Source organism: Hyalella azteca, unplaced genomic scaffold (assembly GCF_000764305.2).
Source record: "Hyalella azteca isolate HAZT.00-mixed unplaced genomic scaffold, Hazt_2.0.2 contig16605, whole genome shotgun sequence".
In the NCBI taxonomy this organism is placed as follows: domain Eukaryota; kingdom Metazoa; phylum Arthropoda; class Malacostraca; order Amphipoda; family Hyalellidae; genus Hyalella; species Hyalella azteca.
In genome coordinates this window covers 64,757-86,239 of record NW_025946421.1, presented here as the reverse complement: position 1 = coordinate 86,239, position 21,483 = coordinate 64,757, and the positions used below count along the sequence as shown (strand labels likewise).

Sequence of the window (21,483 nt, the reverse complement as noted above, 5' to 3'; positions counted from 1 at the left end):
GAGAAAAATTTATAAATCAATAAACTTTTACGAGTGGAGTAAAACTAATTGAAAAATTTTATGCCATTTGTCTTGCTTCAGTTAATGACCTTTAAAGAGCAGCAACAAATTCAGAAGCCAAACAGTAAAATTTATTGTCAATGCAGATCATTTTGTGCATCATTTAAATCTCATATTAATGCACTGCTGCATTTACAAAGCATGCCAGTTTTTGGATAGGTATTACTTTTGATAATGGAGAACAGATTAATTACCATTCCATGAGGACCCATGGGCCCACCCATGCCAGGAGGTGGCATGGGGCCCCAGTTAGGGTCAAATGGTGGTGGGCCTCGAGGGGAGAAGCGGGGACCTCGAGGACCAAAAGGTGGTGGTGGACCTCTGTATCCTGGTGGTGGCCTAAACCCAGGGCCTCCACGGCCTCTGAATCTTGGCCCACCGGGTCCCATTGGTCCCATGGGGCCACGAGGGCCCATGTTCTGTCGGTCTTGAGGACTGCCCGGGCCATTCTGGCCAAAACTGCGTCTGTCAGCTCCTCCTCCATTGTTGCCTCCTCTGCCCCTGCAAATACAAATTAAACATTTCAAGAAAATACAAAAGATACATTTCTTTACAACTCTGATGTGTGATTACACAGAAGAATGTAGTTAACATATATAACTCACTGATGCAAGGGAAGATGCTGAATAAATATTCAATAGTTTGTGTTAATTGATGAATTGTCTTCAGCAATTCCAAGCAAAGCTTGTATCAATAGGTACTAAATGAAATAAAATTTAGCAAGCGCGCAATAACTTTCTTGCAGTAAATTTTAGCACTTAGCTCATGAGTAATATAGGTATTACAGTTAGAACAAAAGCCTTTTATCAATCATCTCAAAAAATAACTTCAGGGACATTAACGAGAATTTTTCAAAAATTGCAGGTAAAAACTATTATTTTTTAGAGCTACTCAAAATTGCAGAGAAAAATGTGCAGTTTTCATTTTTAATCAGGGTTGGCAATGATTAAATCAAGTGATTAAATCACTTGATTTTTTTTTTAAAATCGTGACTTTTTGACTTTTTTGATTTTTTCATACATATAAAAATATTGAGTAGCAGTCTTTAATTTATATTGAGGTATTGTTATTCATGGTTTAGTATAAATGTACTATGAATGACAAATTGGTACATAAACGTGTTGCCTTTAGTGTGTATTAGGTTCCAATAAATGGCATTTTTTTTGGTACAGAGGCATCAAGAGTGCAATACATTGTACGTAGCAAGCAGCTTAGCTAATTCCTAAAAGGCTATAAGTAGTCTTAACTATTTGACTATTTGTTATATATTGATTACAATATACAATTTAAATGTGTTAGCTAGCCTATACAGGGTGGGGCAGAACTGATTAAACAGTTTTGAGGCAAAATAAAAGAGTAATGGAGGTACATAAAGAAGAAAGTTTATTTTCCTCATGATTAGCATAACATACCATTTAAAATACTTATATTTTGAAAACAATATCAGGAAGATGGGGTTTGTTAGCTGCATCACACTGTTGGAGTTGTTCTCGGAAGTTTTCTACAGCACGTTCACACATATGGCTAATGCAGTGAATGGATATAAAATATTTTAATTGTGCACATGTTTATTTCAAACAGTGTTAGCTTTTCTCATAACTTAAGTCTCGTTTCAAGTTGTATGAGGTTTGTTTGGTTATCATTCAGTTTATGTTTAGTATTCGTTTATTGGTATGAATTAAATGGGAACAGTGCAGTCAGTCACTCAGTCACTACTAGTTGGTATGTATAGAAGGTAGAGTCTGGTAGATTTATAGAACATAAAACTAGTAGATCTATCAATAGTGCTGTGCACTGTGCAATCAGCTACCTATCTGTTATGTGACTCTTCAATGTTTAGGAGATCTGCATTCCTGAAGTGTTTTTTGTATATTGAAGCCAGTTAAATGGTCAATATTTAGCTCATTACCTTGCTCCATACAAACTTTACAAAGCTAATGAATAGACTTATCAATAATTGTTTACCCGAAAATCCTTAAGTGGTAAACACCACCTTGGCCTGTTGGCCATTATTGGAGGCAATAAGTGCCCTTTTTAGCCATCCTTTCTGATCGATATGCTGTTATTGTTAGTAGGCTAATTGCAACATAAAAAATAACACCTCAAAAAAGACATAAAAGGTGAAAAAATCAAAAAAATCAAATAAATCAAAAAAATCATGAAAAAATAAAAAAAATCGTTGATTTTTGATTTTTTTTGAAAAAATAAAAAAAAATCGCCAACCCTGTTTTTAATAAAGAAATATGGCAAGGGCCATAAAAATGAATAAAATTAACTGCAAGCAGAGACATTTCTGTCTCATTCACATATCCAGGGCCTATACTTTCTAAACTCGCTAAGTGAACGTAAGTACTTACGCTCTATTTTCTTGTCTATGATTGATGGATTTTGCTTGAAAGGCCGTCAATGATTGGCTGATGAACTTGCGATCTCTTAACTTTTTTGGAAAGTATGGGCCCAGTTTTCCAGAATAGTAAGGTCAGTATGACATTATTTCATGTGATTCAGGTTATTGCTAGATAAGCAGCTATGGGCATTACTGGTCCTAAATCTATATTGCCTGGTAAATGTGGTTATCAAAATAGTGAGGCACAGTGTTGGACTTGTTTATGACATGATGGCACAACCAATTCACAAAAATTTTCCAAAAATAAAAATCAACCAAAAATATTCAGGTATTTTTAGCACGTTTTTTCATTTATGGAAAAAAAGCTGCTATTGTGCTCACCATGTCCGTCCGTGACTTCACATCACGGACGGATGAGAAAATACGCTCTAGTCACTCACTGCACTGAGTACCGAGTTAATAATGTTTTCAACAAATTGGTGGGAAAAGTAAATGCCCACATAGGCTGTCATTTTGATACAGAACAATTTTGTAGGGTCCTTAGAAATGGGTGAAACTCAGCACATTTCATTTATTCAGCTAGCACAGGGTGGGAATTTTCCTACTTGTTAGTTGTTACACAAATCCTGTGGCTCCAATGTGACAAATTTTCAATACATTTCAAATCTCACCCTCTGACTGGACTTAAGTGAACAGTTAAATAGGAGGTATTCAACTAATTTAAGTCACCTTGCAGGATCTTGTGGTTATGAAAATGGCTAAGAAAGTTCTAGTTGCAACCTAAATAAAATGTATAAAAAAAATTTTCAAAGACCATGTTTTTCATGTGGACTCAAAAGTAGAAAATAATTTTTCGGCAGCTACTGATCTCTGTTTGCTTTCATTCTCTTGGTCTTTTGTATTTCAGTTAATGCATATGTATTTAATTGTTTGGTGATTACTTGATATGATGAATATGATGGTTCATTGAACATTTGATAAGTGTATTGCTGATATAATTAGAAATAGTGGTTGAATTCAAAATTGAAATTAAGGCATGCCTAAATGAAGATGCGCCCCACGTTTTTCATTTTAGATGTAAAATATTCTAACTGAAATACAAAAGACCAAGAGAATGAAAGCAAACAGAGATCAGTAGCTGCCGAAAAATTATTTTCTACTTTTGAGTCCACATGAAAAACGTGGTCTTCAAAAATTTTTTTGTACATTTTATTTTCTACTTTTTAGTTTTTTTAAGTATTTTATTTTCTCATTTTTAGTCCGTTGCTACACACGAAACACGTTGTTGCGAGCCAATTTACTTGACTTGATGTACGTATCAATGATACGAAGCATATCATCGATATACGCAGTCTAAACACAAATATCCTCTCGAGGATGACGTGCATTAAAGGTTCCAACCCCTGCTTGTGAGTTCCTTTAGAGCAGTGGTTCCCAAAGTGGGCGATATCGCCCCCCTAGGGGCGGTGGAAAGATTTTGGGGGGCGGTAAGGAAGAAGAGGGCGGTAGGGGGCGATAGCCCGAAGTCAATGTCAGAAGTTCGAACGCTTGTTTGACAATTTGTACTCAACACGTGCAGCACATGAGCCCCAGCGTTGGTTTTTTCACCCAGATCTGTGTTTTAACCTCTCCTGGGTTTACGTCTTGAACAAATTAACGGCTGGACTTGCGGCCGGTCTCACCGGCTAATTTCCAAATTCAAAGATCAAGGAATATCTCTCAAACTAATTAACATAACTCGATGAAACTTAGTACACGTATTCATTAGGACCTAATGATAATGTTTTGCTTGTGAATTTTTTTTTTAATTTTGCCATCGTTTATTTTTGCCATAGTTACATGGCAATACGGGCCGAAATTCACACTGATCAAGCTATTTCATCCAAACTACTGAACATATTCGAACGAAATTTTGAATTTACAGTCCAAACTACCGAACGGTAATGTTTAGTTCGTGAAAATTTTTTTTCGAATGTGCCTTACGAACAAAACTTAGTATTTAAATACCTAACCTCAGCAACGGTGATGTTTACAATTTTTTCGTTTTGCCTTCGTTTGCGAGTTATACGGCTGGCTATACGTATAAGGCTCTTGGTTAAACCGACCGGTAGAAAAGCCGGTCGTTCCTCCTATATCTGTATAACTCGCGAACGAAAGCAAAATAGAAAAATTTTCACGAGCTAAACATCACCCTTGAGAGGTTAGGTATTAATATACAAAGTTTCGTTGAAATCTGTTCTGTAGTTTAAATAATTTTTTTGATCGCAACGAATTACCCGGCGATGCGGGCCGAATATAAGGAAGTGTGAAATCAAGGATGACGGTGAAATGAGAAAAAACTTGCAAACGAAGGTAAAATAGAAAAAAATTTATAAGCTAAAAATTCACCGTTAGGTAGTTAGGAATGTATATTCAAAATTTCGTTTAAATCTGTTCAATGGTTTGGAAGAAAGTCTTTGATCACTGCCGATTTCGGCCTGTTTTGCAATATACGCGTAACTCACGAATGAAGGCGAAATTAAAAAAAAATACAAGCTAAACATCACCGCTAGATTCTGATGAATACGTGTTCCAAGTTTCATAGAGCTGCGTTCATTAGTTTGGGAGATATTACTTGATAATTGAATTTGGAGATTGGTCGTGAGACCGGCGACGAGTCCGGCCTTATAAATTCGCCCCCGACGTGCTAGGTTTCTATAGTGCTGAAACAGTTAAAACAGCTGAAAAGCATATTGTTCACTAAATGGAGTTATATGTAATTGTGAAATACACATTTGTATTTAACCTTTATCCTTTAAAATTGCAGCGTACTAAATTTCAAGAAAGAGGCGTATGTCTGTGGGGGCGCTAGAAATTTACTAGGGAGCCAAGGGGGGCGCCAGCCTGAAAAAGTTTGGGAACCACTACTTTAGAGTTTATACGCCTGGAAACGTGCAACAAATTATTGATTATTGTATTGTTATCGGGAGCTGAGCTTCCCTAAAAGTTTCAGAGCGCTAGCTAATGGGAAAGTTGATGAAATATTGATTGCAAGATTTGATCATCACAGACACGAAAGCGAGCTAAGAAAAACGTGGTAAAATAGATATAATCCATGCATGTGAAAAAAAAGACATGCTGCAAACAAAGGCATTTTTGTCATATATACGATTCACCTGTGGATACCGCCCAATTTTAAATTTGTGTCACAGTAATGTCAGGCTTGTCAGGCAATGTGCTTGAAGGGAGCGTCTAGGTAAAAAAATTCAATAAATTTGGCTTTTCTGTTTTCTTGGCTCATTTTGTAGCTGCTGAAAAGGCAATAGGTACAAAGTTTTCTTTAAATTAAATCTGTATTTATAGATCATTATTCTAGTTAATTGCAAAGTGTTTGCACTCATTTGAAAGCTACAGGCAATGTGTGTTCAAGAAAGCAAATGCCACTGATGTACATGCAATGTTTTTTATGTTAGGCTGTTTTTAACTTGTAGAAAAAGAACATTTTTATGTATATAAATATTTAAAAAGTCACATTCATAGCTTATTATTCTCATTAAACTGGACAAGAATAAGTCTAGCCATGTGCTGGTAGTTTAAATGCAAATAATGGCACTGGAAAAGCTTGAGCTACAATATCAAGCAATTTTTTTGGCATATTCACCTTTTTTCAATAAATTCTACCATTTTGACTTTCCTGAACAATTAAAATTTCCCAAATACACCATCTTAAAAATCTATCTCATTCTATGAGTTTCTAGCTACACTGCCAGAGCATTATGAAATATACCATTCAATTTGTAAGAAAAATAACTGACAATCCTCTTGTAATTTTTTAAATTTCATTTTCTTTTGATTACCATATATGGTATGTTAAAAAAATGGAGGAGGGGTCAAAATTGCAAAAAATATAAAAATGTTAAAAATTACCAGAGTAGGTATCTTTAGATATAGTCTTTACCCATTGAATGATACATCTCTTGATGTTGTAGCTTGAAAATCCTAGGAGATAGATCTTTACAGTATCCCCCTTTTTTTGCCGTTTTCTGTGAATTTCACGCTTTTTTACATTTTTCCAAAAAAAAAAATGTACATGAACAAACAAAGTCTTAGATTTCTATTTCACACATGCGTACCAAGTTTCAAAATGCTCTGTAAATTAACAAAAAAGGTTTTTTGGTATAGACACTCCTCTTAACACTTAAGACTTAAAGGCTTAGAGTTAGAGGTTTAGTCAGGAAACGGTAATCAATTTTGAATTTAACTTCACCAAAACTTAAACAAATTTCACTTCTAAAAGACTAAAATCATCTTCCAACTCAGGCAAGGAAAATGTCTAGCTTTAGGTATAGGGTCATGACTAGAGCTTTCCCACAATTTCCAGAACTGCAAGATTTCCACCAGATGAATTACTTCCTATCTAATTGTTAACAAAAGTGCATGATTAGGTGGCAAGATTCTAATTGACTTAAAAATTTGTTACATTACAGCCGCAAGATTTCAGAAGCAAGTAGGGTAAACGCGGTATATTCCGACACATCAAGGACGTAGCAAAAAATGAATGGCTATAAAAAAATCACCATATGCACAACTCAAGTTCCGTTTCCTTTACGTCACTCTCAAAACACCGCACTATGCGCCAGCAACAATGAAACGTCACAAAATGTTGCCATATTTATTTAAAAACCTTTCAAATGCAAACCTACCAAATCCATATATTCCGACGCTGTGTATGACTAAATTTGGCACTTTGCGAGACTAATTCCGGCCGCGCTTCAAACTCTACTAATTCGTAATTCCAACACTCTTGTGTTCAAATTTCAATTGCTGTGCGAGCTGTATTGGAATATGACACAGCTTGGAATTAGAACACTATTGAATATTGAACACTACTTAATTAGGCTTTTAATTAAGAGCTATCAAGCTTTCAATTAAGAAAATTGTAATTTTTGCACACAGTTCGGAATGAACTGTGTGTGTCTAATTCCAAGCTGTGTGGGAATTAGTTTTTATGTGCCTAAAGGCGTCTCTTAACTTAATCATCTATCAATTTATTTACCACTCGAAATCAGCAAATACAAGTATACTTAAAGGATTCTTAATATATTCACAGACTTATTTAAAAGTCTTAAACCATAATATTCTTTCTACACAGTTTATCACTATTTGGTAGAGCAAGGTCAACTATCAACTTTGACAGGTTTTTCAATGTTCTCACTGGGTGACACCCACACTCAGGATTATGTATGTTTTCAGGGAATTTTCCCGCGCATTTTGACTTTTTTCAAGCTATTGCGGCGCACAGTTGGTGCAACTTCTGGCCATCCCTGCTTGCACGTGCAAGCGTTGGCGCAGCACGCGCAAGCGTCGGCGCAGCGCGCACATACATTTTGTCAAGGGACAAGAGACAGAAAACGTATAATACTTAATATGCATTTAATTATCCATCAATAATCTATGATTTTCCTTGATATGGAAATTTTGTAAAAGTAAAAATCTAGAAATTTATTTTCGAAGAAATTTTCTACAAATTTCTTATACAAACTGGCGAACATCGTTTGTTTACCTTCCGTAGACCGTCCGGACGTGAGGCAATATTCAGTCCGGACCCGGACGTGAGGCAAGTGGTGAATAACCAAGTCCTCAGAAATTGGACATATGAAGTAAACAAATATTAGTGTTAAATGACAGATTTTGCTCGTTCTATATATACTATTATTGCGCTGATAGGGTTATTAGAGATTCTACGGTTAATGCAAGGAGTCAGAAATAATTTCATCATTGTAATCAATGGAAAATAGTTTTAAGTGCAAAATCTTTTGTAAATAAAATATGTCCTAACATAACTGTCATCAGAAATTCCCAACATCGTCTTTACAAACTTTTACGCAATGCTGCTTCATCGTCATGTGATGACGTCTCGGACAAATTTATGGCCATACTTGCGGCCGGTTTCGCGGAAGGACATAGAACTCACAAATGTAGGCGATATTAAACCTTAAATTTGTCTGAGACGTATGAGCAGTATGGAATTCTGTATAGGTAATATATTATCATGTTAACAAAAGAAAATGTATCGAAAAATTTACCACCATACACCTTCCACCAAAGTGACAATAATTGATACTCAATTACTCATACTCTTACACTGAGCTAGTCACAAACTGCGGACACGCGGACAGATGCACTTCCTCTAACTTGCTTGCGTGTGGTTCGAAAACCAATAAAAAGTCGGCGACTCTTCCCTCCAATACATCACTAGTCGTGTATCCGTAGCGACAAATTTTGTAATGAATATGTTCCAAAATAAAAAATAAAAATTACGTAAACTTTCGCAGAAAATTCTCACGATTTCACCAATACCAACAAAGTTCTCGAATCCATATGGAATGATGGGATAAACTGCTAATCTTTCACGGCGTATGGCAACATTGTGTTGACTGTTGACATTAGACAAGACGGTGTCAGACACCTTGTTTTGGTTTTTTAAAGTTCAATTTCATAATAAATAGATTTGATCCACATTTCACAGTGACATTTAAATGATGGAAAATTGTTTCAAAATTTAAACGCCAATTGATACGCTTCTAAATACGAATTTATTCATGTTTTTGCCCTATAATGTCGAATTTGTCTTGATAACTTCACTTCACTTCAAATCCTGAATGATTTTGTCTCCCATGGCGAGTTTTCGAACGTCTTGTGTCTTTTAAAAAATGTTGGTTGTTTATAAGCAGTAATTATTTTATTTTAACGAACCAAAGAAAGTTTAGTCATCGAAATGACAAAATCATTAAATTTAAAATATAAAGTTATATGAGTGAGATCATCAATTATCGAAGAAGCTTTAAGAAAAAAATAGTTTTTGATGTAAAAGAATGTTTTTAATTTAAAAGAAATGCAATACTTGATTTTCAGAAATATGATGCAAAAATTAATGGTCCCTATTAGAATTCAACAGACGCGACTCATTCAAAATTAAATTGAAAAAGTTGGTACCTATTTGAAATTTATGATTTTACAAATTGCTTAATTGAACGCAGTGCAGAAATTCAAGATCACCTATGAGTATGAATTTAAGTCTCATGACTGGAGATCTCAAAATTTATTGTACTACCACGTATGTTTGATACATAAGCTTTTTGTCCTTTTGATGAACAGAGTTAATTTAGGTTCTATTGACTGTAATAGGTAGAACGATGCAACATATTTGCCGTCATCCAACGATCGGTTGACGGCTTTGACTCTTGATACCACTGTACAAATATTGCGGTGGACACTGGACACATCTTCCAGAAGTTTCAATGCAAAGATTCTTATTTAAAGGATAATAAATCGATTCATAGTTGTTTACTCAAATTACTCCCACCTATAGATATAAATGAACATTATTCAATTTATTTTAAACGTTTTTCATGAATTCGCATTAAAATATTTATTTTGAAATCAACCATGTCAAAGCAACAAAATAATTTGTTATAGTTTTAGGCTTCCAAAAATATTTCAAATCGCTATCAGAAATATCATAATTAATCATTCTCTTGCAAGTTGCATTGACTATATTAACGTTATGATCCACGCCGCCGCTGCCGCGATCGTCATTTCTTTTCACAGTTGCATGCCGGGCGCCTTCTCTTGTTGTTCTATGTAGTCTCGCTCCCATGAATTGCGTGTTTAGTGCATGCATCATCGAAAAGTCTGCTTGACAGCGTGTTTACGGTAGCTGTAATTACTTTATTAAGTTTACTTCTTTGCAGTCATATTAAGAGACAAATCTTTAACGAACTAATACTTTGTATAATTTTGATCGTTGAGTGAAAGCTGCGCCTGCAGCCTTGCTGGCACGCAACATTTCCAATTACCTTATAGAAACTTAGCATACCCATACGTGTTTTAAGCCTATAAGAAGTTCATTTTTTTGCCTCAAATAATGTTGTATCGAAAAACTGGTGTAGGTGTATTGGGAATAATATATGAACCGTCAATATTAGAATTCCATCCTGCATATGAGTCTCTTGAAGCTATTCATATTTCATTATTGTTTGTTGTTACTTGTTAGTCTATATAATTAACCTTCAAAGTTGCTAAAAATGAGAACTGAAAATTTAAAAAAAAGTGCAGTGCCTGTATTTTTGTTTTCAATGGGTTTGCACCACACAAACCCATTTCTCCAGCCGGGAGGATGTCGGGAACGCAACGTATTCCTGACATTGACATTTGGGTTTGTACTATTTGCCAAAGTCAGTCCTTCGTTAGAAAGAGCCAATCTCAAGCCATGTGGATTGTCGCCTTCTACTATTCAGTTTTGTAATTAATTTCCAACCGAATTGTGATTTATGAATAATTATTCATAACATTGCTGACTCTTAGAACCTGAGTTAACACGTTAGAAATCTACTCAACGTGATGCAGATATTTGTTTGTGTGTGATAGCGTTGCCGGGCATTCATCTTTAAACAACTTTAGGAGCATGGTGCCGGCTGGCGCACGGTGCACTTTTTTACCGGCATATTACGGCGCAAACCGATTCAATGATAATAAAAATTCCCGCGCACCTGGCACATCTTCCTGACCGTGGGGTGACACGCAGTCACGCACTGCCTCTCTTTGGATCTCAACATTTTCCCGCCAGAGTCCAGACAGCCCAGAACTAGCGTTTTGGCAATAGTATGTCGCGCTATAGTATGACATCACTATTTCAACCATCAACGAATGCGTGGAACTAAGACAAAGCTTGATATAAAGGAAAAAAGTTGAGACTTGAGAAGTGTCGGAATTACCCACAATGTCAGAATATACCGCGTCTACCCTATGAAATTTCCAATACTGTTCCAACTTTCCAAGTTGATAAACTACATTTCAGTGATATTGATAAAATTGAGAAATAAAGTTAATGCTCAAAAAATAGTAATGTTTTATTAATAGAAATTATGTAATATGGAGAACTTTCAAGTGAAATTTCAAGCCAGGGGTGGAATACATCTACTTTTAATGGAAATTTCGCGGCCCAAGAACTCCCATTTATATGTAAGTTTGAAATCTCGCGGCTCGGAAGTCAGGTAAAATATATTGATTTAGAAATGTCGCAGCTCCGAAATGGGTCACGTGACGTGTGATGGAAGGGCAAGCCAGCGGTTGGCAGTTGTCGGCAGCAAAACGATAAAGAATAGTGCACCGGCCGATGTATCACTGTATCATTTGAGCTCATGTTGTTGCCACGTGCGGTTGTGCAGTGATAACTCCTAATCCCGTTTCNTTTATTATGTTTGAGCTTATATTTCATTGCAGGTGAACCGTTTTTGTTCACTGGTTGGTCAAAACATCTTAACAAGTGTTTCCCGAACTTTGTATGTTCGACTCTTTTTTTTTCTTTATCATAAAATTTATCATTATCAAATATTGAAGTCCGCGCCTCCGCGATTTAGTACTACGCTCTCGTCATACACGTATAACGTATATGGTAAACTGTGACAGCAGCAAGAGATGAAGATCTTGAACTCGCCTCTCAGACTATCGTAATATCGTAAGACGTAAGGTAGGCATTAGCATGAGCTAAACTACATGTGAATTAAGGAAATTAAGGGAATAATGTTTAACTGCTGTTTCTAGGGCAAAATTTGAGCTTATTCGTGAATCGTGATCGCGCGCTGGCGGCGCTGCGCGCGTGCCATCGCCGCCAAGAGTTCGCAACTTCGCGGTTCAAGAATGGCTTTCCACGGCTTGAGAAATAGACTTACGGCTTGAAAATTCGTTATTTCGCGGCTCAAAAAATCCAGTCGCGGCTCACAGAGTAGATCTTTTCCTGACTTGTTTCAAGCCCTTTGAAATTTGTTGTTGAGCACCAACAGCCAGATATAGGCTAGGTGCAGCCTTGCAGGTTTACAGCCTGAAATTACTAATTAGTTTTAAGTGAAATACCAGGCTCATGTGCAGGCATGGAATATATCTACTTGGCGAGCCGCGACTGAATTTTTCGAGCCGTGGTTTTATGGATTCGCCAGCCGTGATTCCATTTCTTCAAGCCGTGATTCCATTTCACCGAGCCGTGAATTTCATATCTCGGCCATGAGAAGCCATTTACGATGCGTGAATTTATTTACAAAGTCCATGCATGTGTTTCCCCAAATCTCAAATTTTACCCTAAAACAGTCAAATGGCAATGATAAAGTTTGTCTTTACTGTAAGTCTGTAAGTTGAGCGCGTGTTAATGCAGTCTGACCACTTTGACATGACCGCAACTATGCGCAATCTTCAACAAACATTTAGTTGATTTGTTTACATTACGATGTTTATGTTTTTTCTGCAGGATATTTTGGCGGGAACGGTAAAGCAATGTGGATTGCGGAAGTTGAAAATTTTATGAAGTGACATGTTTGCGAAGTGCAAACCACGATTTTTCAATCGAACAAAAATTTATGACATTCGAGCCACGAGATTTCATACCTACCTACTGAAATTATATGATATTAGAGCCGCGCAGCGATATTTCAGACAAAAATAGGACTTTTCCAGCCCTGCTCATGTGCAGCTCTTCTGCTCTTGCAGTGCTTCTGCTTGCAGATTGCTGTGTTGCTTGCAGCACAACTTACGAATACTCGTTATTAATTAATAGACAACTAAGACAAGTAGGAACACAACATGCTCAGGCTCCGCTCCGGCATAGTGGCAAACCAGTTAGCCTAGCCATTTCTTAGGCTCAGTTCATTTTTTTAAATTTTCTTATATACTCAAAATTTAAACCAATATCTCATTCTTTTGTATGATGAAGTTGGTATCCAAGACACTTTCCAGTCTTTCCTAGTCTACTTACTAACTTACCTATAGGCTAGCACAAGCACACTTCACACATAGCCTACCTAAATCTGGCTAAATGAACTTGAGGAAGCGTCTAAAAACTTCTCTGCTCTCTGACACTGTAATAATAATCATGACAGGTACAGCGTACAGGATCACATTTTATTTCTCAAATTATTCAATAACAATGAAGAAGATAATACAGCTGTAAGCCTGTAAATAAATCAGGAGTCGAAAAGACATTTCAGAGCGATTGCTGTGTGATGAGCATTTTCTCAATCAATGCCTGAAATCAGGGAACTGCTGAGACGAGCGGCCTCCCGGCAACAGCAAAGCCTCAACCTACCTGAAATTCCCGCTGTTGCGTCGATTTCCAGACATTGGAGAGTCTGGCTCGGGGATATCATCATCATCCACTCCCGGTGCAACAGTTTCACCAGGAGGAGCGTCTCTGCTATCCATCATATCGTCATCCATTGCAAGTCGATGGATCAGTACATCGACATACACACCTCTACAAGTTTGCCAGTACACTAAATGGAGGCGTTCCGTTGCTTCCGCAGACGAATGTTGCCACCATCCAAAACGTAAACTATTTGCGAAAAAAAGTTTGGCGTAAATAAAAATGCACGAAATCTGTATATTTCAGTAATTTCACTTTCACCGTTCTGAAATCAGTGATAAGCTGGACAGATTATTGAGTTTTAATGGAGAATGAAACAAATTAACTATTTGCGTAAATTCGTTTATTGGCTCATTGTCCTAAATAACTTATGTTTCATGTTTGTACGAAAAAAATGTCAGAATTGAAAGTGTTGAAGGTTGGGCAGATCAGTTCAGGAGTTGAGGAGTTCAGTTTGTAGAATTGTCTATTAAGTTTGAGCGTTATAGTTAGCCAGGTAAAAACGTGAGTCATTAAGCTCTCACAAATGTGCTCATACAATCTACTGTTTATGATACATTGATCATACTAAGGCCTCAGGCCCTCCATTCATTGATTTGAAATTCATTGTTGTCCTTTTTCCAGGTGGAGGCTCCATCAATTTTTATAAATGCAATTATTTTTTAAACACAACTACTGAAAGTAACATGCTTCGTTTTTTCCTATATCACGTCAAGAAATTTGAAACAAATCTATGCATTGCCAATATCCTTGGCCAACATCATTCATTAGATTATTCAATTTCCATTCAGTGTTTGTCCTGGATTATTATGTGTACATGTATTTTTTACGTATTTTATCTTCATATTTCAGAAAAATCATTACAAATGTGAGATATCTGAACAGACCACACAAATGCGACGGAACATTATTCTGAGCGTCTTCTCGAAAAAAACTAACTATTCGCAATTACTGAAAAATCGTCAGACTTTTTATTCGGAAAACAAACTTATTTTTTTTGCCGTAATGAAGAACACAGTGTAATGCTAATAGCATATTGCGTAGGCGCTGTACTGAAAATAACCAACTTCGATTAAAACTATTGGTATGATTGCTTTGCGAGACGCTCAATTCAGTGAAAAACGTTAGCATAACCATCAAGGTGACAGGCTCTGCGACTTATGACCTTTCTACACTACAACAATGATTGCGGTGGCAGCGTTTATTAAACCTTTAGACATGTCGCCGATATCGCAGAACATTCACTGCGTGCTGCGGGTCTCGAACACGCAACTCACTGCTCCAATTTAGCTGTGCTTGAACCGCCCGGCCTTCTCGCAGATCCTGACCTACTAGAGGAACTGGGCGCGCAGAGCTGGGATCGAACCCGCACCTCTCTGCTCCAATCCAGCTACTCTGAACTGTAACCACTGAGCCACCCTGCCAGGTTTGTATAAACGATGATACTGATATTAAAGTTTTCGTTGAGGTGAGTATCAATACATAATGAAAGATAATAAATTTTGTATCAGTTCGTTGTCTTATGAAGGAGATCATGGTTGGAACGTCACCCGATATCAGGAAGGCCGCTGGGCTTCTTTGTTGCAGCAGTTTTTATCGCTGCTGTTCCCACAGAAACAACTGGTGCACTGCAGCTCAATGCGCCCTACCACATTGTTCGGCTAACGCATTAACACTTAAGTTTACATTACAGTAATCCCTCAAATATCGCCTATGTAACGTGTCAGACCTCGGCTGCCATAGGCAAAAACCGCAATGGAGAATTATTGATCGACTGATAGTACATGATAAGAAATTTTATTGTAACAGTTTCGCAAGTTTTTATGGGTTTGAGTGTATACAAACCCTTCCCTCACTCATACTGCCAATCGAGTTACGCAAGGTGTTTAAAATCAACCACTCAAAATCTTCAGAAACACGCGAGCCGGCAAAGATTCGTAAATGATTACAGTGTACAACGTATCGAATGCTTCTGCATAAAAAAGTTATCAAAACATATGAAACGTTCGAATATTTTGTTGAATAATCCATACGGTAATCCTGAGATCATGATGCAACAAACGTAACAGCTCAGAGAATATGCCTAAGATATTTTTATCTATTTTCGAATTTCCCTGTCATGTGGGAGATTCGAGACTTGAATTTCTAAAATTCAGTGGTTCCCAAAGTGGGCGATATCGCCCCCCTAGGGGCGGTGGAAAGATTTTGGGGGGCGGCAAGGAAGAAAATGGCGTTAGGGGGGCGATAGGGGGGCGATAGTCCGAAGTCAATGTCAGAAGTTCGAACGTTTATTTGACGATTTGTACACAACATGTGCAGCACATGACTCCCAGCGATGGTTTTTTTTTCACTCAGATCTGTTTTTAACATCTCCTGGGTTTACGTCTCGGACAAATTAACGGCCGGACTCGCGGCCGGTCTAAAGGCCAATTTCCAAATTCAATGATCAAGGAATATCTTTCAAACTAATGAACTTAACTCGATGAAACTTGGTACACGTATTCATTAGGACCTAACGATAATGTTTTGCTCTTGAAAATTGTTCGAATTTTGCCATCGTTTGTTTTTGCCATAGTTATATTGCAATACGGGCCGAAATTTATAGTGATCAAGTAATTTTTTCCGAACTACTGAGCAGATTCGAACGAAATTTTGAATTTACAGTCCTAACTGCCGAACGGTAATGTTTAACTCGTGAAAATTTTTTCGATTGTGCCTTCGTTGCGAGTTTTTTTCACGTTCATTCGTGATTTAAACAGCAATACGTGCTTAAATTCGCAGTAATCATGAAATTTTTTTCCAAACTACTGAACAGATTTGAACGAAACAGTATTTAAATACCTAACCTCAGCAACGGTGATTTTACAATTTGTTCGTTTTGCCTTCGTTTGCGTGTTATACGGCTATACGTATACGGCTCTTGGTTAAACTGACCGGTAGAAAAGCCGGTCGTTCCTCCTATATCTGTATAACTCGCGGACGAAAGCAAAATATAAGTATTGTCACGAGCTAAATATCACCGTTGAGAGGTTAGGTATTTGTATGCAAAGTTTCGTTGAAATCTGTTCCATAGTGTTAAAGATTTTTCTTGATCGCCACGAATTTAAGTGACAAATTACCCGGCGATACGGGCCGAATATAAGGAAGTGTGAAATCAAGAATGGCGGTGAAATGAAAAAACTCGCAAGCGAAGGTAAATCGAAAAAAATTTAATAAGCTAAGAAATCACCATTTGGTAGTTAGGAATGTATATTCAAAATTTCGTTCAAATCTTTTTGGAAGTTACAAATAGTTTGGAAGAAATTCTTTGATCACTGCGAATTTCGGCCTGTTTCGCAATTTACGCGTTACTCGCAAATGAAGGTGAAATTTAAAAAAAATTACGAGCTAAACATCACCGTTAGGTTCTGATGAATACGTGCTCCAAGTTTCATAGAGCTGCGCTCATAAGTTTGGGAGATATTGCTTGATAATTGAATTTGGAGATTGGTCGTGAGACCGGCCACGAGTCCGGCTGTAAATTTGCCCGAGACGTCCTAGGTTTCTAGTGCTGAAACAGTTAAAACAGCTGAAAAACACATTGGGTTAATAAATGGGGTTCTATTTGTGAAATAAACATTTGAGTTTAACCTTTCTCTTTTACAAAAGCAGCGTACTAAATTTCAAGAAAGAGGCGTATGTCTGTGGGGGGCGGTAGAAATTCACTAGGGAGCCAAAGGGGGCGCCAGCCTGAAAAAGTTTTGGAACCACTGTATCTAAATCGTTAGACATTCAAGGAAGTTGAATTAGATTTAAAAACTGTGAATGAAAATGATCATTTTCGATTGCTTTAAACCGAGTAGCTCAACAATTTGAGCTTCAATGAATAACCGAAGTATACGATTTAATAAATTAATCAAGTAAACTATTTATAAATCATGCAACTTCGTCAATAAATCGTGATTCTCTCGCGAGCTGAAGATTTATTGGGGTCACAGCCGGCGCTCTGACATGCGTCTCATCTGAATGCCGTGAACTGAGTGCCATGAGATGGATGCCGTGAACTGAATGCCATGAGATGGAAGCCGTGAACTGAGTTCCGTAAACTGAGTTCCGTAAACTGAGTGCCGTGAACTGAATGCCATGAGATGGATGCCGTGAACTGAGTTCCGTAAACTGAGTTCCGTAAACTGAATGCCATGAGATGGATGCCTTGAACTGAATGCCGTGAACTGAATGCCGTGAGATGGATGCCGTGAACTGAATGCCGTGAGATGGATGCCCGTGAACTGGATGCCGTGAACTGAATGCCGTGAACTGAAAGCCGTGAACTGAATGCCGTGAACTGGATGCCGTGAACTGAATGCCGTGAGATGGATGCCGTGAACTGAATGCCGTGAGATGGATGCCGTGAAGTAAATGCCGTGAGATGGATGCCGTGAACTGAATGCCGTGAACTGGATGCCGTGAACTGAATGCCGTGAACTGAATGCCGTGAGATGGATGCCGTGAACTGAAAGCCGTGAGATGGATGCCGTGAACTGAATGCCGTGAACTGGATGCCGTGAACTGAATGCCGTGAACTGGATGCCGTGAACTGAATACCGTGAACTGGATGCCGTGAACTGAATGCCGTGAACTGAATGCCGTGAACTGAATGCCGTGAGATGGATGCACTTCTGTAAAAGAATATACTCGCTATTTATTACAGTGAACCTACTATCTCCATCTGAATACGGCAAAATGAAATAACGACATTGAACAAGATTGAATTCAATAACAGTGGAAATATTTCAAACGTTGAGAAAATGAGAAACAGTATACACGATTTTTCAAAATAGTGAGATTGAATCTCCTTGGGTATTTATGTCGTTGTACATAGGCACAGTTGTTGGATTAGATGTATCCTGAGAGTACGTTTGTGAAGACAGAATTTGAGCCTCGTATGCATTATAACATACTTAAATCATGAGCATCTATGCGTCATAAAAATGCACTTCCAGGAGGCACCTTTGACGTAATAAAATGAGTGCATTGAAAGGCACGTAGCTGGACGGGCTGCACGCTCCTATATTTCCATGCACAGCAAGTGACAGTCAGGCAACGCTGTGTCTTATGAAATTATTCGTCTTTCCACTTATTTAAATTCGCGACAATTTAATATAGATAAAATGATTTACTTTGTTGTAGCAACTGTTGCTTTTTATGAAATATATTATACATGATAATGGAGTGATAAATCGATTAATAATTAAAATGATTAATTATAGCCATGTCAGGTTTAAGATAAAATAAATAAACCCCAAATGAAGCAATAATTAATTTTTTTTGCACTTATATACCATCAATTTACATGAAGGTCCACACTTCTATCCGGCCCGCCGGGCCTCGGCAGGTGCCTTTTCAGCTTAGGTTATTTCATATCAGTTATTCCATTATTAATTTCTTTGAGATTAAATTACAAGGATGAAATGATTATAGGGTATAGATCTTATACATATTCATAATAGTAAGTACTACCTTAGATTCGAGGCCGTGGTCTGATATGAAGAAACAAAAATGTGCGCGTTAGCACGAACAGCAGCAGCTAGGATACCTCGAGGTGTGGCGTGTTAGCAGGACCAGCAGCCGCGGCTGTAGCTAGGATACCTCGAGGTGTGGCTTGTTAGCAGGACCAGCAGCCGCGGCTGTAGCTGGGATACCTCGAGGCGTGACGTGTTAGCAGGACCAGCAGCAGCGGCTGTAGCTGGGATACCTCGAGGTCAGCAGCAGCGGCTGTAGCTAGGATACCTCGAGGCGTGACGTGTTAGCAGGACCAGCAGCAGCGGCTGTAGCTAGGATACCTCGCGTGGGCTGGTTTATAAGGGCGAGAGGCGCGAAAGCCAGCCATGACAGGAGCGTGTTTTTAATTAGGCAAGTCTTGCTATAGAATATGATTTAATGTCATTTTAGTCAACCAGTCTTATTACGTTACAAATCCTGCACATGAATTAAAAAATTTTCTTTGCTATTAAAACCTGACAACTACGAACTAAAACTGAATATTTACTTTCTTATTTACATGTTTTTTACATTCTTATTTTGCAAGGAACGCTTGAATTTAAGCTAAATTGTTGAATAAAATTTCATGCAATGAACGTCACCTCGTATGGCTAAGGTTTACTCGATGTTCAGTGCGTAATGCATAGGCAATTTTTTTTTGCAGAAATTTGGCTCTATTAACGCTGCAGTTTCACTGCTGTATTCACATGAAAGATGAAACGAGTTAACAAAATTATTCATAATTTAGAACGACATGTTAAACTCAGCGTGAACTGTAAAAAGAGTTTAAATGAATTTAATAAAGAGCAGGATGACCAATGTAAGAATTGCATGAAATTTTTTTTATACAAATAAAGTACAAATACCCAGCAAGAGCATGACGAGCGCCAAGGTCTGGAGACGCGGGCCACACCCATGCTGGTCAAACACGCCACCCGCCGCGTCCTGAGAATGCCTTCAGTTAGGACACGGAAGTCGCGTCGTAAAGTGGAAGTATAGCGTCGTAGAGTTAAGTGTCGTAGAGTTAAGTGTCGTAGAGTTAAGTGTCGTAGAGCTAAGTGTCGTAGAGCTAAGTGTCGTAGAGCTAAGTGTCGTAAAGCTAAGTGACGTAGAGCTAAGTGTCGGAAAGCTAAGTGACGTAGAGCTAAGTGTCGGAAAGCTAAGTGTCGTAGAGCTAAGTGTCGGAAAGCTAAAAGGCTTAAGACTAAATGTCGTAAAGCTAAGTATCGTAGAGCTAAGTGTCGTAGAGTTAAGTGTCTTGAGACTAAATGTCGTAAAGCTATGTATCGTAGAGCTAAATGTCGCAGAGTTAATTGTCTTAAGACTAAATGTCTTAAAGCTAAAAGTCTTAAGACTAAATGTCGTAAAGCTAAGTGTCCTAGAGTTAAGTGTCGCAAAGCTAAGTGTCGTAGAGCTAAGTAAAGCAAAACTAAGTGTCGTAAAGCTACGTTTCGTAAAGCTATGTGACGTAGAGAAAAGGACGCAGAGCAAAGTGTCTTAGTGCAAAGTGTTGTAAAGCAAAGTATCGTTAAGTTAAGTATCGTAAAGCTATGTGTCTCAAGGCCAAGTGTCGTAAAGCTAAGCGTCATGGGGGCTGAGTGTCATAAAGCTAAGTGTCGAAGACATAAGTGTCGCAAAGCTAAGTGTCGTAGAGCAAACTGTCGTGAAGCAAAGCGCCGTGAAGCTATGCATGTGTCGTTAAGAAAGTTTAGGTGGGAATATGAAAAATTTTCAATGAACGAAATAGTATACCTATTTTTTAATTCGGAATGGTAGGTATTATTTTAGGACCAACTGTTTAACAGGAATGTTTAAGGTGAATTGTTTTGCTGTTGTTTGCGTCGATGAGCTCAACAGCTGAAATAAATAACTGTAATACCTAATATGTTATATTATTACATTTAGTTTAGTATGCTAATGTGTGCATGAACTCGATGTTCATACAAAATATTTATTTATCGTAAAGACGATTGAAACCCGAGGAAGTCTACGTCAAATATAACGAACATTTCATTAACAAGGTTTTGTGACACCTTACGGCTCCATTGAGGCCGTCTGGCCATATGGGTTCTAGATAAAAATTTAGACAGATCACTTTCAGTTAGGTCAATTATTGTCAACTGGAAGCGAATGGATGTGATTCAGCGAGGAACGGAGCATTACCTTTAGATCAAAATTAAAGCTTAATATGTCAATATTGAAATGATTTCCCGTGCATTTAATTCCAATTTTATCGGAATAGAAAAATATTCATAAAATCTCGATAACCAAAATTAGACTTCGAGTGATATTTTAAAAGTATTAAAAAGGCCGTACTAAATGATATTTCCTGTTTTGTAATAACAATTTTTAATTTGTGTATATCTTTCCGCACAGACCAATT

General features: G+C 37.7%; 1 protein-coding gene across 2 annotated transcripts in view; it reads right to left on the bottom strand.

Annotated features, from left to right (window-relative positions):
- Positions 1-13,722, bottom strand: part of LOC108675945 (transcription elongation regulator 1) — a 32,657-nt gene extending 18,935 nt beyond the window's left edge. For both annotated transcript variants that reach the window (XM_018164000.2, XM_018164001.2), the window contains exons 1-2: positions 13,524-13,722; positions 255-561 (exon numbers count right to left, since the gene is read on the bottom strand). In XM_018164000.2, coding sequence (XP_018019489.1) covers positions 255-561; positions 13,524-13,654 — 438 coding nt within the window. In that variant the 5' untranslated portion in view covers positions 13,655-13,722. The remainder of the gene's footprint in view (positions 1-254; positions 562-13,523) is intronic.
- Between the last annotated feature and the right edge of the window lie 7,761 nt (positions 13,723-21,483).